This window comes from Lacerta agilis, chromosome 6 (assembly GCF_009819535.1).
Source record: "Lacerta agilis isolate rLacAgi1 chromosome 6, rLacAgi1.pri, whole genome shotgun sequence".
Classification (NCBI taxonomy): domain Eukaryota; kingdom Metazoa; phylum Chordata; class Lepidosauria; order Squamata; family Lacertidae; genus Lacerta; species Lacerta agilis.
This window is the reverse complement of record NC_046317.1, coordinates 38,633,757-38,660,238: the sequence shown is the minus strand read 5'-3', so window position 1 is coordinate 38,660,238 and position 26,482 is coordinate 38,633,757. Positions and strand designations below refer to the sequence as shown.

At 42.5% G+C, this 26,482-nt stretch overlaps 3 protein-coding genes and 1 long non-coding RNA gene across 6 annotated transcripts; all 4 read right to left on the bottom strand.

Annotated features, from left to right (window-relative positions):
• Positions 1–399: 399 nt before the first annotated feature.
• On the bottom strand, positions 400–10,479 carry TTC4 (tetratricopeptide repeat domain 4). Its single transcript, XM_033152040.1, has 10 exons — positions 10,339–10,479; positions 8,381–8,498; positions 7,587–7,742; positions 6,177–6,254; positions 5,105–5,229; positions 4,913–4,999; positions 4,129–4,343; positions 3,220–3,301; positions 2,261–2,343; positions 400–1,298 (listed from the first exon to the last, which is right to left on the bottom strand). Exons 1-10 carry the CDS (start codon positions 10,462–10,464, stop codon positions 1,196–1,198), a joined length of 1,173 nt encoding a protein of 390 aa, XP_033007931.1. The 5' UTR covers positions 10,465–10,479; the 3' UTR covers positions 400–1,195.
• Positions 6,469–7,580, bottom strand: LOC117048333. Its single transcript, XR_004426831.1, has 2 exons — positions 7,190–7,580; positions 6,469–6,607 (listed from the first exon to the last, which is right to left on the bottom strand). It is a non-coding gene; the product is annotated as an uncharacterized LOC117048333 (long non-coding RNA).
• Positions 10,480–11,315: 836 nt separating the features above from the next.
• On the bottom strand, positions 11,316–15,889 carry LOC117048331 (maestro heat-like repeat-containing protein family member 7). Of its 3 annotated transcripts, none has more exons than XM_033152038.1 (5): positions 15,693–15,887; positions 14,755–14,877; positions 13,842–13,951; positions 13,011–13,073; positions 11,316–11,741 (listed from the first exon to the last, which is right to left on the bottom strand). In XM_033152038.1, the coding sequence occupies exons 2-5, from the start codon at positions 14,856–14,858 to the stop codon at positions 11,497–11,499; spliced, it is 522 nt and encodes a 173-aa protein (XP_033007929.1). In that variant the 5' UTR covers positions 14,859–14,877; positions 15,693–15,887; the 3' UTR covers positions 11,316–11,496. The 3 variants fall into 3 exon arrangements, with proteins under 3 accessions (XP_033007929.1, XP_033007928.1, XP_033007930.1); XM_033152037.1 differs by having other exon boundaries at positions 13,842–13,944; positions 15,693–15,879; XM_033152039.1 differs by lacking the exon at positions 14,755–14,877 and having other exon boundaries at positions 13,842–13,944; positions 15,693–15,889.
• Positions 15,890–17,014: 1,125 nt separating this feature from the next.
• LOC117048330 (maestro heat-like repeat-containing protein family member 7) lies at positions 17,015–24,731 on the bottom strand. Its single transcript, XM_033152036.1, has 9 exons — positions 24,678–24,731; positions 23,817–23,969; positions 22,835–22,989; positions 21,812–21,944; positions 20,674–20,837; positions 19,582–19,719; positions 19,349–19,466; positions 18,367–18,507; positions 17,015–17,350 (listed from the first exon to the last, which is right to left on the bottom strand). The coding sequence occupies exons 1-9, from the start codon at positions 24,708–24,710 to the stop codon at positions 17,087–17,089; spliced, it is 1,299 nt and encodes a 432-aa protein (XP_033007927.1). The 5' UTR covers positions 24,711–24,731; the 3' UTR covers positions 17,015–17,086.
• Between the last annotated feature and the right edge of the window lie 1,751 nt (positions 24,732–26,482).

Genomic DNA, 26,482 nt, shown 5'->3' with positions numbered 1-26,482 from the left:
GTTACATGAATTCCAAGTTCAGAAAGCACTTGCTTGAGAGCACTTCAAAAACAATTAAGCTGTATACAGAGGGATGCCATAGATAAGACTCAGTGTGAAGGTGCATCCTTGAGATATTGTACTCTAGAAACAAGTCTTTTTTTTTTTTTTTACTTGTTGTACATTAGCAGCATGGAGAAGGATGCTACTGTGGCCACAGCTTTAGCAATTGGGTAGGTGTAAGGAATGTACCTCCAGAAATTAAAATCATAATTTAGAACCTATAAAATGTGCCCAGCTCCTTTTAAAACCTATTTTCGATAGGTTAATGCGATCTTGTCACAGCAAAAAGCCAGCAAAATTGTAAAGCTCTCAACAATGGCATTCCACATTCCTTTGCTGAAGTGCACAAGACAGTAGTGAATAAATCGCAACTGTGGTTTAATCTCTGTGCCTATTGAGCAGGCGAACGCTCTGTATGAATCTATTGGAAAAGTAACAACAGGTGGCAGGCATTTAGGGGTCCCCCACACATTCTAACTATTCCTAAAACAGAATTGTTAGCTGTGCTTGCATAGCATTGAATGCAAGTATGCTCCCTGACCCCCAGATACACTTATTTTATGGCACTTAAATCTGCAAAGTTATACTGTGTTGCCCCAAGCTGCAAGTAGAAGCCCCATTGAGATTTAACACGGTATATAGCAAATTGGATGCTTCAATAACTAATCAGATCTCCAGGGGGGGAATCTGTTTCTCTCAAGCAAAACTCAGTGTATTAAATATCTAGGTGAATAACATAACAGGAGCCCTGCTGGATCAGGTGAAAAATCCACAGTGCCCAAGCAGATACGTGTGAGAAGCCTGCATGCAGGACCCAAGTGCCACAGCATTCTCCCCATCTGTGATACTCTGCAACTGGTATTTGGAGATATACTGCCTTTGACAGTTGAGGGTGAGGTTTTCTACTTAACGTATGCCCAGTTTTGTTCTGTTCCTTCACTTTTAAGGATCTGTGAACAATGCTTATTCACCCAAATTATATAGAAGTTCAGGTGCAGTTTCTGTGGTTAGGATTAGGAAATTTGCCATCTCAATTGTTGTAGAAGAGGATACATGTGTACAAAATGTTCCATCTTTCAATTTATAAATCTAAAGAGGTCTTGTTCCATTATGTGTTGTATTTTCCTCCCCCCCTCCAAAAAAAAAAGTTCATTCACTTTAACCGGTGGACCTTCTTCCCAAAGAAGTAGTTTTTAGAGAAAGGTGCAAGTTTGACCAAAACAAAAAAGGTAGGAGTCCCAGCTTTTATGAAGTACCTGCAAAAACAATTAGAAAGTCAACCTCCAGTCTTGGCTCACAACATTTTAAGATAACCTATATGGTTGCGTTTGTGCATGCATGTTTGCTTACACCACCGTCCCATTTCCCCACCCCATTCCACATTGAAAGATACTGGAATAACTTGACAGGTTAGATTCTCAGCCTGCTCTACAAATTTGGAAGAAGATAGGACAGAAACATAATATGGGTGGGATTCACCTAACGAGCCCAGTCGGCAGAAGCTCTTATGCCCAGAAATTGACCCTGGGCAGGGGTCAGGAGAACCTGCAGAATAGAGCACAGTGGAGAGAAAGGTGGGCTTCATTCTGACTGGCAAGCTGAAATGTTTGCACAGAGGGAATGCTTCCCATAGCATGATGCTCAAGTCCATCCCCTGCTTTGAATGTTGGAACAATCTAATATGCTAGGTTGGTAAGAAGAGATGTCCCCACTGCGGAGATCCATGACATTCTAAAAGTTCAGGCAGGCGCAACTGCAGCAAATTACCCTTTCTTTAGAAGCTGATCACCTAACCATTTGCTGCAAGGCAATCTAAAAGTAACAGACACCTTTCAGTGCAATCGCTATGCATTGTTATTCCCGTAACGGTCACATCTAGCTGGTGCCACCAAGAGAAAACTGAGGCAGCCTTGTAGTGAAATGGATGAATAAGCTTCAGCTTCAGCTTCTAATCTGAACCAACAACTTATGGGCAGTTTTGTTGGCTGTGGATATCTAAGACTACTGTATCCTTAATAGCAGAATCTGCTGACAAACAATTATTTCTCTGTTAGATTACTGTTAGACACACACACACACACACACACACACACACACACACACACAAAGCTTCTTGGTTTTTTGAGGCAAGTATGTGGATCCTGTTGATTCAACATTACACACTTGCCATTTTGACAATAAAGATGAGTAACATGCAGTCCCCAGCTCAGAATCTCACCTTCGGTGCTGCAGCGCTTGCAGCAATGTGGTTTCCGTGTCTATCTGGTATATCTCTCCTTTTACTTCGTCCTCAAAATACAGCTGTACAATTTAATATGAGAAACAAATCGACTAAACATTTGAACAAGGACAAGCAACATTACCTGTAAGGCTTAGTACAATATTTCTGCAGGTCAGCAGGGCATCTGTAATACTAACAACCAACTACTCATGTGATGAGAAACCCTTTCTATTGCTTTAATTTGAGAGTAATTTATTAGGGCAAGTTCTGGGAGTCCAGAAGTTTAGGGGTTGCTTTTTACTTGGATTTAATTTTATTTCTATTTATTGCTTGCCATATACTTCAAGCCTTTGGAAGAGCTAAATAAATGAATTTTTATTCATGCCTACAAATCGAAGTACTTAATGAAAGTTTTAAAACAATTTTGCAGTTGTTTACAGATAACACAACCCTCTGATTTGAGATTGTTCTCTGCCTGTCTGACCTATCTGTGGCTATATCAGGGTTGGGGAGTCTGTGGCCCTCCAGATGTTTTTGGACTCCAAATTCCATTAACCCCAACACAGTCAATGATCAACAAGGATACTAATTTAAGTCCAACAGCGTTTGAAGAGCCGCAAGTTTCCCCATTCTTGGCCTGGGATGCAGGTAGAGGCTGACTTAGGCTCTGTCAAACCCCATGATGAAGCTGTTGCTTAGTATACTACTGTGTGAAGGCAAAAAGTGTGGTTGCTCTCTCAGTCTTTGCTGGAAGGTTCCTTTTTACTCCCTCTAACCTGTCTTTCTGCCCCCTCTCTCCACCTCAGCTAGAGCCCATGCTCCCCTCCCACCCCTCCTTAGAGCACAAAAGGTCAAGGCTCCAGGCATCCCACATGGGGCTACACTGTTCAGGGTTATATATTAGAATATCCATTTTAAGAAAGGACAGATAAATGGCAAAAGGCGTTGTATCTTACCTCCAGTTCACTAGGAATATATTTCTTTTCTACATCCCAGGGAGGTAGTTCTTCAAACATGACCATTAAGTGGTCAATAAATCTGAAATACAAGATGCATCATGTTACTCTCCAAGCCATTAACTGGTGTGCAGCCGTTCAGCTCCAGCAACTACTAGAGTTGAATTCAAGTAGATACTGTACACTGACGACTTTGGAATTCAAAGCAATGTAGCTTCTTCAAAGGCTGTTAACCAGCCTAGTATTTTTAAAATTAAATTATTCAATGCTTTTTCAAGAGGCATGCTCAGGAAGATCATAAATCTATTCTCTTATTTAAGTTACAGGTAGGTAGCCGTGTTGGTCTGTCATAGTCAAAACAAAATAAAATAAAAAAATTCCTTCCAGTAGCACCTTAGAGACCAACTAAGTTTGTTCTTGGTATGAGCTTTCATGTGCATGCACACTTCTTCAGATACCTTGTTCATACCAAGAACAAACTTAGTTGGTCTCTTATTTAAGGTTCATCCAAAATAACTACCTTCACCCAGCATTGCTCACAGTCTCTAAAATAGCTCACAACCACCACTTAATATAAACATGCTCTAAGACTCCAAAAGTTTTGGACCACAACTTTCATCATCCCTGTCCATTGCCCATGCTGACTGTGGCTGAAATGAGTTGTAGCCCAAAACATTTGATGGAAGGTATCAGGCCGGGGAAGACTTGTTCAGACATTACTTTGAGATTAGCAGATGGGGCTGGCAGGCATGCTCTCACTCTTACTCTTCACATTCAGAACATCTCAATGGTCTTATCAAAGTACTGAAAAACACAGCAAATAAAATGTGTGAATCGGACCCACTGCCGCCTCCCTTTCATATTATGTTCATTTGGATTTACATAAATTCAGCTTTAAGAAGAAACAACCTCGATTCTTCATGAAAAGAGGAGATGAAGTCAGTTTGCCCATGCTCAGGATACAGGAACAGCACAGGCCAGGTTAGGCTGCCATTCTCATCTAAACAGACTTTGGCACCGATATTATTTTCTGAGCCAAGTCCATCTAAAGACATCTCAGCCAGGTCTGCTGACATAGTTGTGTCTTCCTTAGAGGATGCTGGAGACAATTTGATGTTCCGATCCTACATCAGAAGAGAAAAGGGAAAAAAATTGAGGCAAGTATCCACATCTTAAACACATTAAAAATTTCCAGGGACAATTCTTCCCACCCAAAGAAAAAGCTACTGTCAGGGAACCATCAGTTCCCAGTGGGGCGGTGCAGGGGCTGTGGAAATACAGATAGCTCCAGCGCCGCGGGGACAGCAGCAACACCTCCAGTGGAGAAAACATGATGTCCTTTAGCAGGGAGGAGAGACAGGAAGCTAGTCAGGCGAGGAGGGGGCTTGAGTATGCTGCAGAGCCCCAGCGCTCACCTAGCCAGGCTGGCAGAGAGGAAAGCATGATGCTTCCGTTGCCCCAGTTGCGTAGAGGGGTGAAACGCAAAGAGCAGAGGAGGAGGTTTGGGGTGCCAAAGTTCTTTTGCTGGGGGCGCTCCCGAAAAGCGCCACTTCCAGAATCTGGGTGTGATTAAGCAGGTCATGGATTTTGGAGCTCTGCACTGTACATACTTGCACTATTAAACTTGTAAATGGAAGGAGCGGAGTCCTGCCTCGTTACTCACGAGAAACCACCACCTGAACCTCACAGCTACCTTGATAGCTTTGAGTAAGGCCTCCTTCCGAGACTGTTCCCTCTTCTCCTGCAGTTTAGCTTTTCTGAAATCCCTCTCTTCAGTGCGCTGAAAGACAGACAAAGCTACATCGTAACTGTGGGGAGGAGATTGCTGTTCCACCAGTCTTAGTCTTCTACTGTATAAACAGGTTTCCATTTGCCCCCTTCTAACCTTTAGTTTATCAGCTTTAGCTCTTGTTTCCAGAAGTTTCTTTTCTTTTGGATCTATTCTCAATCCTTCCTCGCACCATGTTATGGCTTCAGAGAAGTGTTTAAGTTCCAAATGGCACAGTGCTCCTAGAAAAGCAATAGTTTGTTTCACATATGCCCACAGTAAACACAGATATGCTCAACTAATTTTTAAAACATCAATGTGGCAAACAGGGAGGTACACTTGCACTGGTCAATTTTTTTCCAGACTGAAGGCACTGAAGAGCCATAGAGGCCTGAATTCTAGGCTGACTTTTATTTATTTTCTTACATTTATGCCCTACTTTTCTTACATCATGAAACCTAGCAGGACCCTACATTTATTATTACTTTTAAAGGTATTTATAACCCACTCTTCACCGACTATTTTCAATCTCAGAGCAGGGAGCAACATAACAAATAATAAAAACATGTCCAGTAAATAGCAACAAATTAACAGTTCCATTATAAGGCAAACAAAGCTAAACTACAATAAGGGCAACAATTGCAAAGATCTCCCACTCCTTTTCCCAAGTAGCAAACACCACAAAAAAGAGAGGGTGGCAATAAGCCTCAGCTCTTGTTTCTTTCTTCTTCCTGGTCCCAACAAAACTCACAGGCCTCAAAGTTGGTAGGGCTACTGGGAAGGATGCGGCAGGTGGATTTGTGAGCATCTCCCATCTCTCTCCTTACTAGTGAGCACAAACAGCATCCAGCATCCTCCCGTGGTTCCCAGATGCTAACTAGACCAAGACCTGCTTTGCTTCATTGGAGTGGTGGTCTCGTGTGCCTTCAGACCACATGCTGCCCCTAACATAGTGCAAATAACTTTGTTCCAAGGTTCCCATGCTTTTTCCTTCTCTTCATCTCAAGTAGACACAACCCTTTTAGGTTGCACTATGTTAATATTTCATGGCACTTCGAAAGTTTTCTTTTCAAAAATATTCTATAAACACTCATACAAACTTTTTGTTGCTGTTATACAGTACAGTGCCCCCACTTTCTTAATTACATGGAGGCCTCTATTAAAATGCAACCGTTGAACGTTCTTTTACCCCTTGTAATTGCCTTGAGGTGATTGGGTTTCAGTCTTCTTGCTGCGATAGCATCACTGAGAGCAGAGCGAAAGTTACCTAAACAAAACATACCTCTGTAAAACTTGGGTCATTACAATGGATTTTTAAGAGAAACTGGCAAATTGCTCCCTAAGAAACACTGGGCTACACTGACGCAAGACACATGAGGTCTTCAAATATGACATTAATTTATAAGTATAATGAAAAGAGGAAGCATTATAACAGGTAAGATACAGAATCCAAAAGCTGCCCCTCCTTTTTTAAAAATGTATTTGATAAATAATAGTTTGATTTTGTTGCAAAAACTTCAACACTACCTATTACTTCTTGGTTTTCTTTTCAGACTCTGTATTTGAGGCTATTCATCCCTACTAAAAACCAACAGCACTCAATTATTTTATTTATCCAGACTAGCTGTGGGTTAAACCACAGAGCAGGGGTCAGCAAACTTTTTCAGCAGGGGGCCGGTCCATTGTCCCTCAAGACCTTGTGTGGTATAAAAAAAAATATGAACGAATTCCTATGCCCCACAAATAACCCAGAGGTGCATTTTAAATAAAAGCACACATTCTACTCATGTAAAAACACACTGATTCCCAGACCGCCTGCGGGCTGCATTTAGAAGGCGATTGGGCCACATCCAGCCCCCGGGCCTTAGTTTGGGGACCCCTGCCACAGAGCCTAGGGCTTGTCGATCAGAAGGTCGGCAGTTTGAATCCCCGCGACGGGGTGAGCTCCCGTTGCTTGGTCCTAGCTCCTGCCAACCTAGCAGCTCGAAAGCACATCAAAGTGCAAGTTGATAAATAGGTACCGCTCCGGCAGGAAGGTAAATGGCATTTCTGTGCGCAGCTCTGGTTCGCCAGAAGCAGCTTAGTCATGCTGGTCACATGACCCGGAAGCTGTACGCCGGCTCCCTCAGCCAGTAAAGCAAGATGAGTGCCACAAACCCAGAGTCGTCTGCGACTGGACGTAATGGTCAGGGGTCCCTTTACCTAGCTGCTCAAGAGACACCTCTGCTTGCACATACTGAATCTTGGGATCTGGAATACATGGATCAAATTATGTCTAACAAAATTTAAAGCACTGCACTGTGGACAGTGACAGCCAAACCAGACACAATATTATGCATATTTGAGGGTAAGTCCCAATGAACTCAGTGATGCCTATTTTCTTTGGGAGCTCCACATACACTGCTAAATTAACATCTGTCTAACAAGGATCTTGTCAGATATGGGCTAAAATTTAGCATCCTCAATACTACTTGTTTGTTTTTAAAAAATTCAAAAACAACTTTATGAATGCTGGAACATACAGGAGAAAGTCCTACCTTTGGTATTTTTCTGCTATATAGAATTTGAACTAGGCACGATTTTGAATGCAATACATTACCCAAATAAAACTGGGCTGCAGCTCTGTTTGTATGAAGAACAGTATTCAATTCCAGGTCACTGCACTTCTTTTTCAGTCCTTCTGAATAGGATATCACAGCCTTCTTATAATCCTTTTCCTTGAAATAATCATTGCCCTCATTCTTATAGGTCTGGGCTTGAAAAACACCAATAAAGAGACACAGTGCAATGTTAGAAAAGCAATCATCAGCACTCCTTTAAAAGTCAATTTATCTATAACAGATAAAGCACAGGTCTTATGCTTCCCAGAGAACTCAAGCTAATCAGCCTGCTATAATATGGTTTTTTTCTTTTACACCAAAGGGGGTCAAGGATATTTCTGCAGCTATTAAAAGTTTTTAATGCTATGATAACCTCTCAATTTTTTATGGAGCTGCGAGTGCTGGCCAAGTTAAATTTCTACAAGTCCTATGAGCCCCAATATGTATTTTTTTGAAATGTGATGGTGCCCTTTTAAGATGAACACTTGGTTGTTAATCAAAGCTCTGGCTTAAGATCTTTGTTTTCAAACTGGGAATACCGTAGGGCCATCAGCTCATTTGTCTGTGGACACCTATTGCAGCATTTGGACAAAGGTAGTGACAGAGGCTGTGTTGGACTGTCACCATTTCTCCTTCAAATGGGACATGACAGAACACCTGCCCTGGAAAGACAAAGCTGGGATGTCTCTCTTCGAGACGAAACAATTAAGCCCTTTGATTCCTAGAGAAGGTGTTGTGAGAACAATGTAAATTTCATCAGCTGATACATTTACAGTATGTAAGTGGAGACTACCTTCAAGTGTTTGGTCTTCATCAGAAATAATAGACTGAAGACAAGCAAGGTCAGGATTCTGCTTAGGATCTATTTCAGCAGGAGCTTTCTTCATGAACATTGGGATCTGGTCAAATTCCTGTCAACAAAAGCAGGCAGCCCAAGTTACCAAGGATAGAAGAAAAGGGTTCAAAATAGCCACATGTCTTTGGAAATACAGTATATCCTTTATTCAAGACACTTAACAGAAGAACTTGCATTTTTTTCCTTCCATACATTGAATTTTGGCCCTGGGTATTTCTAAAGAATTCACTTAATTCATAGTTCTTGGCTTTCTAGGCAAGTAATTTCAGAATTAGCATCAGCCCTTGCTAAACCTTCAAACCCACCATTTTCCTGTTACAAAAACACAAAACCAAACCAAAACCAACACATAGCTGTCAACTTTTCCCTTTTTTTTAAAGAGAAATTCCCTTATTCCAAATAGGATTCCTCGCAAGAAAAGGGAAAAGTTGACAGCTATGAAGAGGAATATAACAGATATAGATCCTGTAATATCCGTCAATGAATTCTATTGAGTTTCTCTTTCCTTCCAAGCCAATTCTTGTTTACCAAGGAAGACACATTGGCCAGGTTAACACATAATGCTAAACCATTGTTTATTAAACTAGTTTTTCATCATCTTATTCAACATCTGGCCCTCCCTCCAGATGATTCAGCATGGTCAAGGGACAGCAATGAGGAGACAGCAAAGTAAATTAGAACTGAACGCAGACGAGAGAACGGGGGAAGTCCCTAACTATGATTTAAAATTACATTTAAACAATTAGTTTGCAGTGTTTAAGCATTTCTGTGTCAGGTATGTATAAGTTTTTCTTTTGCTCTTTTATGTTTTTGTTATTGTAATTGTAATGTTGATGTATTTGTTTTTGTGTGGTTTATTATTTGTTTATTTGTTGTTTAATGTGGAAAATCAATAAATTCTTTTTTAAAAAAAAGAGGAGACAGCAAAGTCAGCAGAGTCACAAGTTCCCAAATCCAGGTTACATTTTTTTTTAAAAAAAATTTTTTTTTGATACACTGACATGTATTGTGAACTTGCAACCCAATATGCAGGTTTAAAATGCTACCTACTCTAATGTCACAACACACATCCCACCCCTTGGTTAGAAAGTCAACATCCACTGTATGGTCAAGTTATAAGTTTCAGTTGCCAAATTATGTTGACAACATTGTGCTAACATAATAGTTAAGAGTTTTCAGGTATCCTCTATTGTTACTGGCAGATTCAGAATATACCAGCAACTGTTCCATGTTAAAATAGCAGCGACAATATTTTAAATGTTAACGTGAAACATTAACGTGGTGCAAAAACCCACGGCTGTCAGGGAAACCTGTCCAGAAGTCAGTCATGTTCCCTAAAACTGCTTTAGGTGTGGGAGATAACTGTTATTAACACTGGAGGCAAGGCATTCTGCACAAGCTCTAGAGGCACTCTCGTCTTTACAGCTGGTTCATATGCCTAGCAAGTGTTTGTTTATTTTATATCTTACCTTTCATCCAAGGAGCTCAAGATTGCGCGCATGATCCAACCCCCTTCCACATGTTATTTCAACAACAACAAACCTGCGAGGTCATATAGGCTGAGAGAGGCAATGACCGGCTCAAAGCCACCCCAGCAAACTTCCCGGGCGAGTGGGAGATTTGGAACTCGGGTCCTATCCCGACATTCAAAACCACAGACCAATCCCCGCCCCCCCCAAAAGCTCACCGGCCATCGTTGGGTTACCCATTATCCCTCTGCCTACCTGGCAGGGCTGTTGGAGAGGACGGAAAGGGGGGTGGGGGACAAGAGGCCGGCGAAAAGAGGATAAAACTAAGAGGCTGGAGACTTTCTCCCAACTTGGCATCTCCCCAGGAGCCCGTAGCCCAGCGCGGCCACCGGCTCCGCCCTCGTCCCGCCGCCCGGAGAGACGCACCTGCTCCCAGTTCTCGGGGCTGAGGGCGCCCGCGTAGCGCTCGGGGCCGCGGAACCTGTCCAGGAAGGCATCCCAGCCCGCCTCGTGCTCTTCCTCCTCCTCGGACGGCGCCGCCGCCATCATCATTTTGCGCTCCCCTTCCAGACGCAGCCAAGCTCGCTCGCTCCGCCCTTCCGGAGGCGGCGGCGGCGGCGGCGGCTTCCCGCCCCTGCTGAGCCCGAAGCGGGAGGAGCCCGACGCTGCTTCCCTGGGCCTGCCAGGGGAACGGGGTGCTGCAGCGGGGCTTTTGCAAGCTCTTTCCACCGCCACATCCTCTTTTGTTTTCAATTAGGTCACTTATGGGGGCGTCAGTTAGTTGACTGGGGTTGTAGGCGAGAAAAGGCGAGCTGAGAAAGCAGGGAGGGGGGGTGAGGGGGGAAACCAGGGGCTCCTGTGCATTAAACCCTTCGTTAATGCACATGGCTCTCTCTTCCCCTAAAGTATGTAAGTCGTGGGGACTATAGTTTAAGGGCAGGGCCGCATTTTAAGTTTGTTGAGGCCCTGTTGAAGCTTTCGTTGAGTCTTATTTTTAAAAACCTTTAAATGGTTAAATAAAATTGGAAACTTGTCCTGCATTGGTGTACACATTAAACTAGATTTAGAAAAGGGTGGGAGGCAGGAGATGAAAAGTAGCATATCTGCCCCCCCCCCCGCCTTCCACAGCAATACTATTTTCTTTCTATGTGTCTTTCCACTACTTTAACCCCTTAATGGATAACTGCCTTGTGGCAAAGGGGCTTGAATAACTCCAAAAAGCTATGAGCTATGATTATGCTGTGCCGGGCCACCCAAGATGGACAGGTCAACGTTGGTATTTAAAAGGGTCTTGCAGGAGTGCTGTATACAAGCTAATAAGTGACTAGGGCATGCATGCCTTGATCTTCATAGAAAAGCTTGTTATAATGTACCTATAGCAAGCAAAAGTCCAGTAGGCTGGATTCTGTAGGGAATTGATGTTCTTTATTATCCAGGTAGCTGGTAAATTATCAATTCCTTTTATGGTCCTTTATAATGTTCTTGCTGAGGTTCAGTATAGGAAGAGTGATATTCACAGCCTTTTTGTTGTTGCTGTTAGGAAGAGCTATACACCAAGATCCTTTCTCCTCTTCCAGTCCAATATTAATTTCCATTGGCCGATCTCCAGAGGTTTATAACAGCAAGAAGTCTGGAAGGGGTGTGACGGATACTATTCAGGGCTCTGGAACACCTTAGAGTATTTTCAGCAGCACTGTCGCCGGATTCTGCTATGCTGTTGCCTTCAAGCCTCTCCTTCTGATTGGAGATAACAGAAGAAACGCGCTCGTGGGCATGTGCTGCAGCTATGCACACAGAAGCATCTGGGTCGTGCATAAAGCCTTCAAGAGCTGAAAATGAAAGGGAAACGTTAGCACATAAGGGGGCTCTGATCCAAATAAATGCTAAACCTTTCACATTAAACCTTCAGCTATTTAATGTCCATTGTGGTTGTTGTGGATATCTTTAAAAATAATTCCACAAATTTTATGACTTGGACATATTTAGTGAATTTGCTTATTCGTGTCTTTCATTTTAGGGTGGATTGAAACATAAAAAATCCCCCCGCTATAAGTAAGTCAGAAATTAGATCATTATAACAAAAAAATAAATCTATATGGAAAATCACATTTTAAAATTTCCTGCTCTCTGGCACCATCTGGTGTTGTGTGTTTGTAGCGCATTCAAATCACTGTTTCTTTAGTAATATGCCTGAGTCCTGAGTTGCACATTACAGTATTATTATGGAGGTTATTATTAGGAACGGATATAATAGAGAGATTGGATATAGAGAGAAAAGGCACAAGTCCTGAAGGGAAAGAGCCTTACCTACAACTATTAGCTACCGAAACATTAGCTGTTATTTCTCTGCAACTGTAGGGACCAGAGTTTACATTTTAGGAAGGAAATATGACAGTCCCATAATACTGCAGAGTTTTCAGCAGACTTAATTTCCTGAATTGCAGCATAATTGTGTCCATATAATCATTATGTGAAACCATATCATAGAATACCTCTTTACAGCCTCTTTTTCTAAAACTGATACCCTACAAAAAACAAGACGGTAAACTTACATATGTCTAATAGAGATTTGAAAAATACTTAAAGGTGTTTCAATATTACCCTAAACACACTTTGATTTCTTCCCCTCCCTAAGTATCTAGCAGTTTGTGCAATTTTGAATGCAACTGGGAGAAAAAAAGCAAAGTTGATTTTTCTGATTATATAGTGAGATTTTATGTATCCCATATGAAAGGATGCGCTCTACTTTAAGCATCACTTGTTGAATATTAAAGAAAAAATACATTGCTGCCTCAGAGGGTGGCCTCATAATGTTTTAAAGTGCTTTCAGTATTTTAATAGAAATAATAATTGATGTGAGTTAATTCATAAATTATCAACCAATAAGTTTTTGAACTTTGCTTATATTCTGTCTTTTTTGTGTCTATATTATCTTTCACGATTTTGGCATTTTAATAAAAATGAAGGAAGAAAGGGGGAAATATACAATCTATACAAGTGTAACAGTGTCTGCATCTAATTGTCTCTCCTTTGTGTTCACTCTCTTCATTTAGTACCTAAAGACAGCAATAATCTTGCAATTTCTCTATTTAACCTACCATGAATGATCATTTCCAAGTCTGTACTTCCTGCCTTGCTGTCCATATGCTGTACTAGAAAACCTAAAGGCAACACACAAGGATTTAGTTGTCATTTACTTGGGTCAATGCCTGGTAACAACGCATGTAACTAATTATACATATATCTGAAGAAGTGTGCATGCACACAAAAGCTCATACCAATAACAAACTTAGTTGGTCTTTAAGGTGCTACTGGAAGGAATTTTTTTTTTTGTTTCTACATGTATGTAGTTGAAAACAAGCCCTTTGTTTCAATGAAATGTCTTAAGAAAGTGGATTTAAAATTGTTATATGTTCAAGTACAAGGATGCAACTCTGTACTGGTTATCAGGGGAAGGGAGGGCTGGGTGTGGGTTCTGAAGCTAGCATTTGCTGAGTAGAAGCTTTCATCCAAACAGATGTCCACAAAGCAGCTTTATTGACATCCTTTCAGCATAGAAGTGGCAAACCTTGCTCCTGAGCTGAATGAGGCTTTGCACTTGAACTGTGACAATGCCTCTTGCTTGTCTGGATAAAATGTGTGTGTGTGAGCGCTTGTATAGAAATCTCTGGGTTTGATGTTGCCAGGAATGTAGCCTACTGTACAAAGGTTAAGAGTCCTATCCATTGTTCCATGCACCCTTGGTTCTGGGCACACCCACTACTAGAAATCTGCTTATAAGTGAATTTGGCCCTTGGGTTTAAATAAGTTCCCTAAACTTGTTTTAGGGAATTTGCATGATTTTAATGAATCCTCTCCACAGAAAAATGAAGATCAAAAGGTCCTGGCAAGAGCTAATGCAAACAGCTGAACTTGTGTTTTTCATTTACCAAGGAACACGATGGAAGCCCTTTTTATCGGAAGAAGCTCACTCTGAGTGTAGTAAAGGTCCTGGTACAAGAATCTCTGGAGATTTGCCTCTTGCTTCTGCACCTGGAAACTCAAGAAATGCGTAATTGGCTTCATTAAAAATAAAAATAGCTGCTGTGAGAGTTAGGAAAGAGCTATAAATATAAATAAACATTCAACCATCACCATCATCATATCAGATTTCTAAAGAAGTCTGTAGATGGACAAATATCAGCTTGCTACGAAGAATCAAATGAAGAAAGTTGTGCATAGCCTTTCATAGCCATGAGCAGGAGGAGGGATCTGTGCTGCTGCTCAACTCACAGCATGGCTTTTGTTCCTGCAACTGGCTGCACTAACAAGAGGAGGAGAGCATCGTTGAAAATCACCTACACAGAAGCAACATTTGGATCAAAAGCCATTATGTGAGCTAAATGGCGTTGTTGAATTCCACCCCAGAATACCAAAATGTCACAATTGGGGATGTCACTCAGCCCATAATCTTTCAAAAAGATTATCACCCCACTTTGCCCTTAATCTAAAAGACAGTTTTTAAGTCTACATATTTTAAAAAACAAATAAATGCAAAAAATTGTGGCTGTTGGTTTTTTTTGTTTTTGTTTTAATTCCTTCAAGGTCATTTCCCTTGCCACAGTCAGGTTTGTGTTCTGCCTCTCTTGCTGTCCTTGTCTCTAGACTCCTTTGTACCAGCAAAGAACTTTTAGTGAAGCACTGGGAAGGGTTTGTACTCAGTGGTAGAGCACATATCTTGCATGCAAAACACCCTGGGGACAACCCCTGGCATCTCCAGATAGGGCTGGGGAAGACTCTGACATCCTGGAGAACTGATGCTGTTTAATGTAAAGCAATAGTCAGAACTTGTAGACAACATACAAGGTACTGGCAGATTTCATCCATAACTTCTTCCTGCTCAGGCCAAGCTTTCCAGCTGACAACCTGCTTTGGTAGTTTCCATCCCAGGAACTGAAAGCATTCATTTAAGGCATAACTACATTCCTGCAAGATATGGAGATGATATATTGTTTTTTACACCATTCAGAAAACAAAAAGCCCCACTACTGAATAGTCTTTAGGACGGACACACCTTCTGATATTTGCTCATCAAGGGACAGGAAATGTGAATGTTGAGGTTTAGTATATTTACACTCAAGGAAGCATGAAAGCACTGTATGGGAAATGCGTCCGGAAGACAAAATGTATTGAGGAGTTAGTGATCTGACACAGAGCCCTTCCTGCCTCTGTTCCTTCCCCCTCCCTCACTCTTGTTAAGTTTTTTGATGGTGTGAGAACATCCTTAGATGTCCTGAGAACATTGGGAGGAGGTGAAGCCCGCCCCCCACAACTGCCTCATCAGTTGCGAATGATAATGATTGATGGGTAGCTTCTTTGATGTTGGACATTGTTTTGAGAAAGTGAGGCATTTTGGGGGGGGCTATCTATAAAATTGGATGGTTTGGGCAGAGTTTCTTTGAAGCTCGTGCATGGACTGATCGGCCGCAGGGCCGTGGAAACTGAGGCTACCTGGGGGAGTCGCTTCGCTGCTTCTTGAGGGCTTCCAAGTGGCAGACTGAAGTGCTTGCTTGGTATGTATACATTGCTTGCTGTTATAGAATAAAACCTTTAGTCTTCTCACTCACTTGTGTAGTTTGTATTGCTTCTGAATCTCATTTTAAAATAACCACCTTGCCTTTGGCAAGACAGGCACTCAGATTGGAGGTAGAAAAGGAGAATAGAGAACTTTTTAAAATTATCTGGTTGGTGAGAACCATAATGGTTTCCCTGAAAACAAAGAAATGTTGGCAGAAGCTTGCCTTGTGGATGTCAGGGTCCTCCTCTTGGAGATGCAGAAGTAATGGAACCAAGCTTTCTAGTACCTGATGCCTCATGGCATGTTTGTTATTTTTCTTAGCCCGTTTCACCATTTTCCCAAAAAGACATATGGCGGAAGCACGGACACTTGCCCTTTTCTGGATCAAAAACAAAAGAAGGCAGTGAGATTGTTTCAGTAGAGAGTGACATGCATACTGAGTCTGATTAAAAAATTGCAACCCCATTTCTCCATTATTTTTTTAAATGATAATTTTATTTCAGTTATGAATCATTTCCTATGAAGCACCTCAAAGTGATTTCACAATGCAGTACAATAAAAACGTATGCCAAGCTAGTGCCAAACGTATTGCTCTGGTTTCCTTTGGACCACATCAGTGAGGCTGAGAGGTGGGGTCTTTGTCGTCTGGGCAGCCCAGAACCTCCATACACACTGCCCAGGCTTGCGTCCCGGGGAGGTCAATTCGGTGCTGCTAATGCACCGGTTTGACTTCACCCCCGGGGGGCGCACTCCATAGTCTTTCGAGACATACAGATGCCAGCAACAACAACAAACGTATCTAAAACAATCACATAAAAGTAATCGAAAAGCATTATATATTAAAAACCGTTAAAACAATTACATATACTGCATATGTAAGTTAATGTAATACTACTAGGATAAAAATCTCCACTTTGAAGGCTTGTTAAAAGTGGAAAGTCTCCAGCAGATGCTGAAATGCCATAAAGATTCCACCTGTCTGAAATGTAATGGAAGGGAGTTCAAAAGGTTAGACACCAGCACATTAAAAGCCAGATTCCACTTCATGTGGAATGAGCCTCCTGATAAGATGGAATCTGCAGTATGTCCTCTCCTGCTGAGTCCAATGATTGGGTATGTAAGGGATGAGATTATTTTTCAGATACCTTGTCCCAACTGTATAGAGCTATATAGAACAGTTCATATGAGTGAATAGTAGCTGCTGCATCCCCCCTCCCAATAGGGGGATTCTGATTTTGGGGTATTGTTAAAGGATTGTTGCCTACCTTATTACTATATTTTTGGCACCACATGAGGATTTTCTGCCTCAGACTTTAACATCTATTGGGTTATCTCCATTTTTTTTTACCTTACTGAAGCTGTACAGCATCTATCTCTGGGCAGGGTTATTAGCTGTTAAATTTTTTATTTTGCTCCCCTGAGCTCAGTGTCACACCCACGATTCTCCCCTGCTATTTTATTCTTACAGCAACCTTGTGAGGTAGGTTAAGGCCAAGAAAAAGAGCGACAGCCTCAAGGACACCGGGTGTCTTTAATGGCACTGCCAGAGTAGGGATCTGAACCTGAGAGTCTTTTAAGTCCCACACTCTAGGCACTGCATCATATTGGTTCTCATTGTCAACGGGACCTCAAGAGAAAACCACTTCTGTGAGAGGGTAGGCCTGCCTGCCTCTTGGCTTGTAACAAAACCCAGCCAGTGTGACACTGCTTTCTTACATCACTGAATAGTTCCTGAAGAGAAAGGCTGATATCGCAAATACAGTCTGCTCCTTCTGGGCCATTAAGAATCTTCTCAATGTCAGCAACTGCCTCTACAAACAGCCGCCCATCCATCCCTGTAAGAGCTTTTGTCATGGCAGGCAATACAATCTTTACTTCCTCCTGCACGGAAAGGCATAATTTAAGTTAATCAATCAATCAAACATTGGTTCTCGAACGGCTCTGTTTTCGAACGTTTTGGCTCCCGAACGCCGAAAACACAGAAGTAAATGCTCCGGTTTTTGAACGTTTTTCAGAACCTGAACGTCCGACGCAGCTTCCGTTTTGAGTTTCCCTATTGAATTGAGGCTTCCACTTTCAGTTTTCGAACGTTTCTGAAGTTGAATGGTCTTCTGGAATGGATTACGTTCAAAAACTGAAGTTCCACTGTACCAGACCTATGGATAACAAGCTATCCGGATGTTATGTTTAAACATGAAGCAGTGGACAAGAAACATAATTTTAAGGCAAAGAAAGTGAAATAGCAATGGAGAATTAAGATTTCTTTGTAATATAATGTACAGCACTTACCTTCTCCAACTGATAAAGTCTATTAAAAATAAAATCTTATACATGCCTGCTCAAAAGTAAGCCACACTGGTGTATCAATATTTCCAATTGTGGGAATATTTTATAAGTGCATTCAACGGAGAACACTTTAAAAAATCATCATGCTAAACATGCAAAATGCTGAAGAGCAGTCCATGTGCCTATAAGGCATAATTTGCTTATGCCAAATCTGGAAAATTTGTGACCATAATTCATAGGCTTTGGAGATTATTGCTATTTTTGGATGGGATTCAATTCAACATACTGGAAGATTCAGATTGCTCAATTAAAGTTTATTTTGTGCTCTTGCATAACAAATGCACTTCACCCAAAATCAGACTTTTTCTAATAAGGAAAATTGTGGGAAAACACGCTGGAAAGTATGGGCTAATAATTGATTGACACAACATCATAGAACCTCCCCACAAACATCAGAATGAATGATCAATACAGTAAATAGTTCATGTTGTCTAACTGCTCCACAAATTTTGTGCAAACAAATTGAGCAGAATGCAATTAAATCCTCAACAGATATTTCTGAATTTATCAACTAAATCTAGTGAAATCATATGACAGGCCCTGTTATTTACCTTTCCTATCCAGTATGCGATGTTAACCAGTCCTTTGATACACAATGCCCGGATGACTGGGTTTTCATTAGCCAGTCCTCGCTTCAGACGATACAAAGAATACTGTTTGGGAAGTCTTCTGGCCTCTGACATACAAAGAAGCTAAAAGACAAAGAAGAGGTCCACGAGAATTTGGTTCACAAGCAACCACCTGCTTCAGTTTCCTCCAGAGAGATACACCCCCCAAATCCTGTTCAGATGCCAAAAACGTACTAACCTGTTTCTGGCACTTGGTTATCAATCCTACCCAAAATTTCAAAGTACACAGTGGCCCTTCCAATGGACGTGCAATCTGTTTCTTTGTCCATGTTAAGTAGAAATGGCCTGCAGTAAGATGCACCCACCCATTCTTGTGCCTTCAGGAGGATTTATGTTGTTTATTCTTTGTGCTGCATTCACCCACAGCAGGGGTAGGGAATCTCCAGCATGTGCACCAAATTTGGCCAGCACAGGTCCCAGTTGGTCCCGTGAGGCCATTTCCCCTGAGCCATGCCTACTTGCTGCACATCTGACGTCATATGTGACATGACCTGATGCCAAATGTGTAGGGAACATAAGGATCAACCTAGCATTAGAGATGATGCACTTTCTCAAATATTACTAGTTCTGTTGCTACTTATTTTGCGCAGTTGAACAGCTTCTGCTTTTAATAAGTAAAACTGTATTGTTTTAATATTTACCTAATTTATTCTGCCCGCAGCATCCTACACAAAACACAACAGGATGAAGCGGCTCTTCAGTTGCACTGCTACAAATATATTCTGTTTGATCCAACTCCACTTACACCACCAGTAACAACTATCTGAGAACATAACCACAGAATCACAGGTGGGCATTATCACTATGTTTGTACAACCATCCTTGGAATCAAGGCCAACAAGCCACTCTGCATTCCTAGAAAGGCCTCTACGGTTCCACAGTGCAGAAGCTGCAACTTCCTTACTTCGCTGAAGAAAGCCAATCCTGTGATCTGGTGCTCTTCATCACCTCGCTCCAGAAAGGGAACTAGGAGGTACAAGATCCTCAAAACGTCATAATAATAGGAGGTCTGAAGCATGACTCTGGTTAGGAAAGACAATGCAGATGCACACCGTTATGGCTAGCGGTTAACTCTATACACTTGGGATTTTTTGTAAATGTTTGGGGTGCTCTAACCAAATGTTTACCACTGCGCACCTTGCAATAAGGCCTACTCCCCGATGGTGATCTTCGCAGCTGGTGAGTAGCTCCCATCCCCTCTCCTTCTCAATAAGAGTAAACTCACAATAGCACCTCGCAGCTAGGAGAAGAGTCTTCAGTGCTGCCACGATATAGCTGAATTTAAAAATAAAATAAAGCATGAGACACATCAAGAAGCAGGTGTAGCACAGTTGTGACTTCCCAGTTGGGAAGTCCCCAGTTGAAATGTTACCTCTGCCACAAACCCACTCAGTAGGTGGCCTTAGCTAAGGCCAGACTCAACCCTCCATCTGCAATATGGGGATAGTACTAGTCTGCTTTACAGGGCTGGTGTAGGAATATTGATGAAGCACTAGAGCACATTGGAGAAATTCTATGTACAATTTAAACACTAGCTGAAGCTTCTGAACCAGACTCAAGAGCAGCCCTGTAATCAAGCCTTGAGGTTACTAATGCATGGACTACAGTGGTCAGGTTGTCCCTATCCAGGAATGGCTGCCTAGTCCTACTCCTGAACTGCATCTGCAGGACATACTGTTTGAAGGGACACCCCCTCCCCCATCTAATCCAGGAGACTTGGTGGCCTGCAGGCAAAACCCACCATGCCAGGCCTTTTAAATCATCTTTTTAAACCAGCCCATTACCAGCCTCTCCGCTTGCCTGGCAACCTTTCCTCTGCCCACTTCCTGCAAAAGAGCCATCTTTGGGAACTGCCACTTTTATCATTGCAAACATTGGAGAATGCTGGCTCCTCTGATGTGTGCGATGCTGTGCCCACCCACCAGTGCCCCATCAAGGGAATTGCCAGAAATTAAAATGGCGGCCTCCAAAACACCTGCTTTTTTCAAGGGGAAGGGGAGGGATTCAGGGCAAGGCAAAAGTGGTGGGCCCCTTTGGAGGGGGGATCCTTGCAGCTGCCTGAGGATGCTGATGCCCGAGCTAGATTATGCCCACCGGCGATCTGCTCTGTGTGGGTAAGATTTACTCAAGAGAACATAGTGCATGGAAGCATGCCGTTACAAAGGAGCATGTTCACATGTTCTCAGAAGTGCGTTTGGCCCCTACCATAACAATTTCTTTCATATTTACCCCACAGGCTCAAATTCCTCCTGAGAATCTGAGTTCTTTATTACGCTGTGCCTGATGCTATAGTGCACCTGAACAAGCAGCGCCATCAGCAGCCGGGGAAAGATGTAGAGGGCCACTTCCGAACTTTTGGGCATAGATAACAGCTTTGAGAAAGCGCTAGCAGCCTGAGAGAAAAGGAGAGAAAGAGACTGTGATAAGATCTTTTCTCCGCAGAGCTCATTTACGTTTCTGGGGGTTGTTACTCCTGAACCACTTATCCTTCCTGGACTAATTTTAAATGTAAACACCTCTTCCCGAGTCAGGTCAACTGTCTATGCAACCTCTGTATAATTAGGTATAGATTATTAGGTATAATAACTGCAGTTGATTTGAAAGCCTAGTTAACAAGGGCATGATTTTGGCAAGAGTGGGCACCGCCTGAAAGAAACACAACCCTAAACCTAAGCCTATTTATTCTCAAGTAGCTGTCACTGGATTCAATGGAGCGACTGCAACTTTAGAAAAGTAGCACCGATTCATGCAGTACTGAATGCCAATGTATCATTGCTGATTATTTATTAGGGATTTCAACACTTTTGCAGTAACATCACTCAGTTCCTTTACAATCTCCTTGCATGGAGAATGCTCCCTGTTGGACACAGCATGGCACATTTGTTTAATGTGACTGCTAGCAGGTCACACGGCCGACAGTTACATGAGTTTACATTTGCTAGGAAGCAGCAGTGAATGTACATGCTAGAAAATACCTGTGCATGCAATCATTATGTGATGCAACATGTATAGGCGGCATGCTCTTTCCTACAAGGGATTTTGTCACATCCAAAGTGGGTCCTGTGCCAAAGGAGTTTCGGAAGAAGTACTGGAACTTGTTTTAGGAACAGAAGAAGCTGCCTTCTGCTGAGTGGACCATTGGTCCATCCAGCTCAGTATAGCATACACTGCCTGGCAGCAGCTCTCCAGGCTTTCAGACAGGGTTCTCTCCCAACCCGACCTGAAGATGCTGAGAATTGAACTTGGGACCTTTTGCAAGCAAGGCAGATGATGTACCATTGAGCTATGCCCCTCCTTCTCTCTAGGGAGATCATTTGCAAAAAAAAAAAAAAAAAAAAAATCCAGACAAGTTGGAACAATTCCTTACAGCCAGAGGTGTGATATAGTTTCCTGTGACCTTTGGACTCAGCTGCAACTTTTTCAGCAGTACATTCACAAGGAGAGTTAGGTCTTCATAGGAACATGTTTTGGTCAACACATGCCACATCTCAGAAGCATACCTGCAAGTTCAGGGGGAGGGAAACAGAAACATTTCAGGTTGTATACCCACAACTCTGTCACTTGCCCCCCCAACTGTTCTGAGTGCATAAATCAGAGATGGGGAAGCTGTAGTCCTCCAGATGTTGATGGGAGTTCAGCTCCCATCTGCCCCCATCCAGCCTAGCCAATGGACAGGGATGCTGGGAGCTACAGTCCAGCAACATCCGGAGGACCACAGCTCCCCCATCCCTGGCATAAATGAAGACTTTGAAGAGTCCACAGAGAGCAACAATGGCTGCAGTGGTGGAATCAAAAGTATACCATGGAAACCAATCCACCAGGAACGATACGTTATGCTTAAGTAACTGAAGTGCAATACTGTTATTCAGACCAATAGAAATTATTGATTGGTCCTCATAAGGAAACATTCACAGAGATGTGGCGTGCGAGGGGAAAGTCCCAATCTGCACTTTGTAAAATGGAGAGGAGAAGGTGTTCTGCTGGCTTGGGGACCAAACTAGATGTGACCCCTGAGGCATGTGAATCAGAAATCCCTTGTTCTCTTTCCCCTCAATCCAGAGCCCTCCTACATTTCCTTAACCAGACCAAGCTTCTGCTCCAACCCTCCTAAATCCATGAGCTGCTTGCTTTTTCCGTATGGGAACTGGTTGTGAAGGATGAATGCGGGAGGCCATTCCGGTTCCCACTCTCTCCTTGCGGGAAAAGGTGGCACTCATAAGAATTTTCCCTGCTGGCTTTAGGTATTTTCTGATTTGTATTTTCTGGAGCACTGAGGCCTGAGTGCAGGTGGGAGAGAATGGGAACTCATTCCTGTGTCTCCCACCCCACCCCAAGGTGGCCAGGCATTGAAGGCTGACCCAGCAGGGCTAAGCATCATTGAACTATGTACCTGTCGATTGGTAAAGGGAACTGGAGAAGGGCACTGCACACTTCTGCCATGTAGGTATGAGCCAGCTGGGCCAAGACCCCCATCATTATTTGCCTGTCCTGGTACTGGTAAATGGAACCAAGCTGCTGGTAGATCTTATCCACAATTTCCGGCACCTTGAAGGAAACAAGCATGTTTCTGTTAAATGCCCTGCTAGAGGGAAGCAGCGCTGGGGTGGGGCAGGGACCACATTACAAGGTACAACCCAGAGCCCTCAAAAAGCAGAAAGCAAACATATATTTAAAGTATGTCACCCAAAGCATCCTGGGAACTGTAGCTTTGTTGGGGTAAACTGCAGTTCCCAGGAATATTTGGGGGAAGCCACGAGTTTTAAATGTGTGGTATGGATGCCAAGCAACGAATCATTAAGATATTTATTATTATTTATTATTTAAGATTATTTAAGGTATTTAAGATATTTATTATTGCTGTACACTGCTAGGGAGGGGGAGAAGTGCCTGTGGGATTTTCCGTCTCAAGTGCCAAAATAATGTGACTGGAGTTAGGCTGGGGAGGCTATTTGCTGAGTCAGCAAAACATCTTAGGCTGGTCCTGGAGGTGAGAAGGCACAAAGGTCCCCTGCTCTGGTCATTTGGGTTCTCCCCAGGATTGGTAGAAGTTGGATGGCCATCTGTCATGGATGCTTTAGCTGAGATTCCTGCAATGCGGAGTGTTGGACTTGATGACCCTTGGGGTCCCTTTCCAACTCTGCAATTCTATGGTACAGGGAGCATGCGTCAGCTGATCAATAATTAGGCACTGGCACAGGAAAACATCCTGTGAGCACTGACAGAGCCTTGCCAAGACCATTAATGGTCCTTCACCACAGATAAATCGTAAAACCCATTTACAGTTTATATCAGGGTATAAAATGGTAATGGGGCCTCTCAAAAAGCCACCTCTGTCACTGCTGGGGTCTCTGCCGGCTCCAAACATCTCCTACCTGCCCATGTAACCTGTGTATGTATCCCTGCAGGATTACAGATGTGATGTCATGTGATGCCGCAGTGGTGCTCCTATTGGCTTCCTTTAGGCAGTCTATAGCAGTCAACAAAAGCTCTGTGGTCTGTAGTGCTGTGAGGTACCGCAGAAATTCCTAGGAGAGGAGACACAGAGCAGCACTTTGTGGTAGGGGATGCAGTTGAGAGGACAACAGCAAGGCAAGCTCAACTGACAGGGCTTTCTTGTTCCAAGAGACCTTTGCAGGAAGGAATTAAAGGTTCTGTGGAGGAGCCCGTTCCTCTGCCACTTGGAAGTTAAATTCAACCAGCTACTCTGGGATTGGCTCCCAAGAAAAGGTGTATAGATTCGAAACCTGGTGTTCTCAGCTTTTCATCTTACGGAGGAAACCGGACCCATTGGTTCTTCCAGCTCCATACTGTCTTCACTGCCTGGTAGTAAGTCTCCTGGGTTCCAGGCAGAGGACGCTCATAGCCCAGCCTGGAAATGTCATAGATTGAACCTGAGACCTTTTCTACCCAATGCATGTACTCTACCACTGATCTTACAGCCCTTCCACAAGTTTTATGTCAGAAAATGGAAAATAGGGAAGATCTCATGCATGCAAGCTCAGAAGTGCCACAGAGTTCAATGGGTCTTTCTCCTCTTAAGGAAGTGCACGTAGAATTGCAGCACTGCTGACCTATGATCTGAAGGTGGAAATCTTTGCCCCAAAACTCACTACAAAGATGTAGTAATAATTATGGTTCCGCCCCTACCTTACACCCTATCAGGACTAAGTTACGATGGCCTCTGCAGTTTGCATATCTTCTGTATTGCATCATATCCAGCACTGAACAATTACCTGAATAATATGGGTGATATTTTGATGAGACATAGTGGGGTCATAGGAACCCAGAATATCTGCAAACACTTGGATGTCTTCTGCTTCCGGGGAGTCACTTTTGTTTTCGAAGCCTAATGAGAAAAAGAGTGACTTTAAAGTTTCTCCAAGCGGAGAGTTTGCTATCTGGCTGCTGTGCGGGTGTCTGGAGTTCAGAAAAAAGGGAGAGAAGGAGCCAGAATGGCTGGCTAATGAGAAATAATGGACAGTGGCCAAACTGTTCCAGCCACATCTTTTGTTAGGGAAATTGCAGGAAAATGGCACAGAATGGCCAACAAACACTTTGGGACTCACCCACAGCTAAGGTGGGTCTTGGGTTCAGTGTGTGACAGGAACAACAGAAGTGTGTTTTGGAACAGGAAAGGAAGGCAGAAAGACACAAGCTGCTCCCAGGAAGCCATGATTTCGTGGGTGAGAATCAATTGCATGCCAACTAATTAAAGTTGTGAAGGTTGTTTACTTAGATGATAGGCATACTGCTCATTGTACAAGCCACAGCACAGTTAAGTAACTAGAACAAAATAAGCTGTTTGCCTCCTCCAATGCTCCACTTGAATGTTTGCAAATAAAGCAAATATTACAGAAATGGCATCTCTCTCTCTCTCTCTCTCTCTCTCTCTCTTTAACAAAGATTTTATTGATTTTCATATATTACAATAATAAACATTATTACATTACATTGCATCATGTTACTTATTATTACCCTTTTTAACGTATGTACAGAAGATAATAAACAACAAAAAGAAACAAAAATATAAATATAAAAAACAAAAAGAAACAAAAAGAAAAACAGATTTCCCCCCAAAATCATAAATAAACCTACAATTTGGACTTCCTGTCGATCCCGACTGTATATTCTTACTTTACAAATGAATGTACTCCTATTTGCTACAAATTTCTTTACATATTTTCTATTACATTCTTATATCAACATGTACCCTTACTCATGTTGCTCAAATCGTTCTCTCTCTAAAGTCAATCAAATGCTTGCATAGATAGCGCACCCTTACTATACTTTCGGACATACATCTTATATCTACCCCACTTTTCCATAAACTTTTGTTTGGAGTTACCTCTCAAGCTATTTGTCAACTGTGCTATTTCGGCAAATTCTTGTAGCTTATTCTGCCAGTCTGTTGGAACTTCTTCTTCCGACCCCTCTGCCTCCGAGGTCTGCGCTGCTGCCGTTGCGGATAGAAATATCTCTCTCAAATTGTTTGGGATGTCCTTACCAACAATACTTAATAGAAATGCCTCTGGTTTTTTTGTGTTTTTTTTTTTTTTAAGGTAATTCCAAGCATTTTTTTCAACCCTTCAAAAATTAAACCCCAGAACACTTTGATCTTCCTACATGTCCACCACATATGGTATAGGTCACCATTATTCCCACCACACCTCCAACAAATATTCACTAAATTTTTGTACGACTTAGATAATCTTGAGGGGGTGAGGTACCATCTGTGCTGCATCTTTAACATATTCTCCTTGATATTCTCCTGCTGCAGCTGAGATGTGACCACCCATGATTTGGCACTGAGCTATAGATAAAGAATATCTTCTCCACCAGGGACCTCTCTCAAAGTCCCACTTTGTAGCTACGTTAGGCAGGATCTTCTCCAGCTTCTGCACAGTGAGGACGACAGGGGTTGTCAGCACAAAATCCAACACGCTATGGCAAAGACAAAAGGAGCATCAAGGGCAAACAGACCAGTGTCTGCAGAACAGCTAACTAAACAAAAGCACTCTTTGCTGTTGCACAAAATGGG

Excerpts from the sequence above, each read along its gene's own strand:
- LOC117048331 (XM_033152037.1), bottom strand. The coding sequence starts at position 15,803 with ATGGTGAAACGGGCTAAGAAAAATAACAAACATGCCATGAGGCATCAG. Across the intron at positions 14,878-15,692 it reads AGGACCCTGACATCCACAAG|GAATGTAGTTATGCCTTAAA; the intron begins GCAAGCTTCTGC and ends CATATCTTGCAG. Across the intron at positions 13,074-13,841 it reads GGCTTCCATCGTGTTCCTTG|GTTTTCTAGTACAGCATATG; the intron begins GTAAATGAAAAA and ends TGTTGCCTTTAG.
- LOC117048330 (XM_033152036.1), bottom strand. The coding sequence starts at position 24,710 with ATGTCTCATCAAAATATCACCCATATTATTCAG. Across the intron at positions 22,990-23,816 it reads TACACAGGTTACATGGGCAG|GTGCCGGAAATTGTGGATAA; the intron begins GTAGGAGATGTT and ends GTTTCCTTCAAG. Across the intron at positions 20,838-21,811 it reads ACTATATCACACCTCTGGCT|GCTGCTAGCGCTTTCTCAAA; the intron begins GTAAGGAATTGT and ends CTTTTCTCTCAG.
- TTC4 (XM_033152040.1), bottom strand. The coding sequence starts at position 10,464 with ATGATGATGGCGGCGGCGCCGTCCGAGGAGGAGGAAGAGCACGAGGCG. Across the intron at positions 8,499-10,338 it reads GCCCCGAGAACTGGGAGCAG|GAATTTGACCAGATCCCAAT; the intron begins GTGCGTCTCTCC and ends TTTTGTTGACAG. Across the intron at positions 4,344-4,912 it reads CCTTACTCAAAGCTATCAAG|GATCGGAACATCAAATTGTC; the intron begins GTAGCTGTGAGG and ends CTTCTGATGTAG.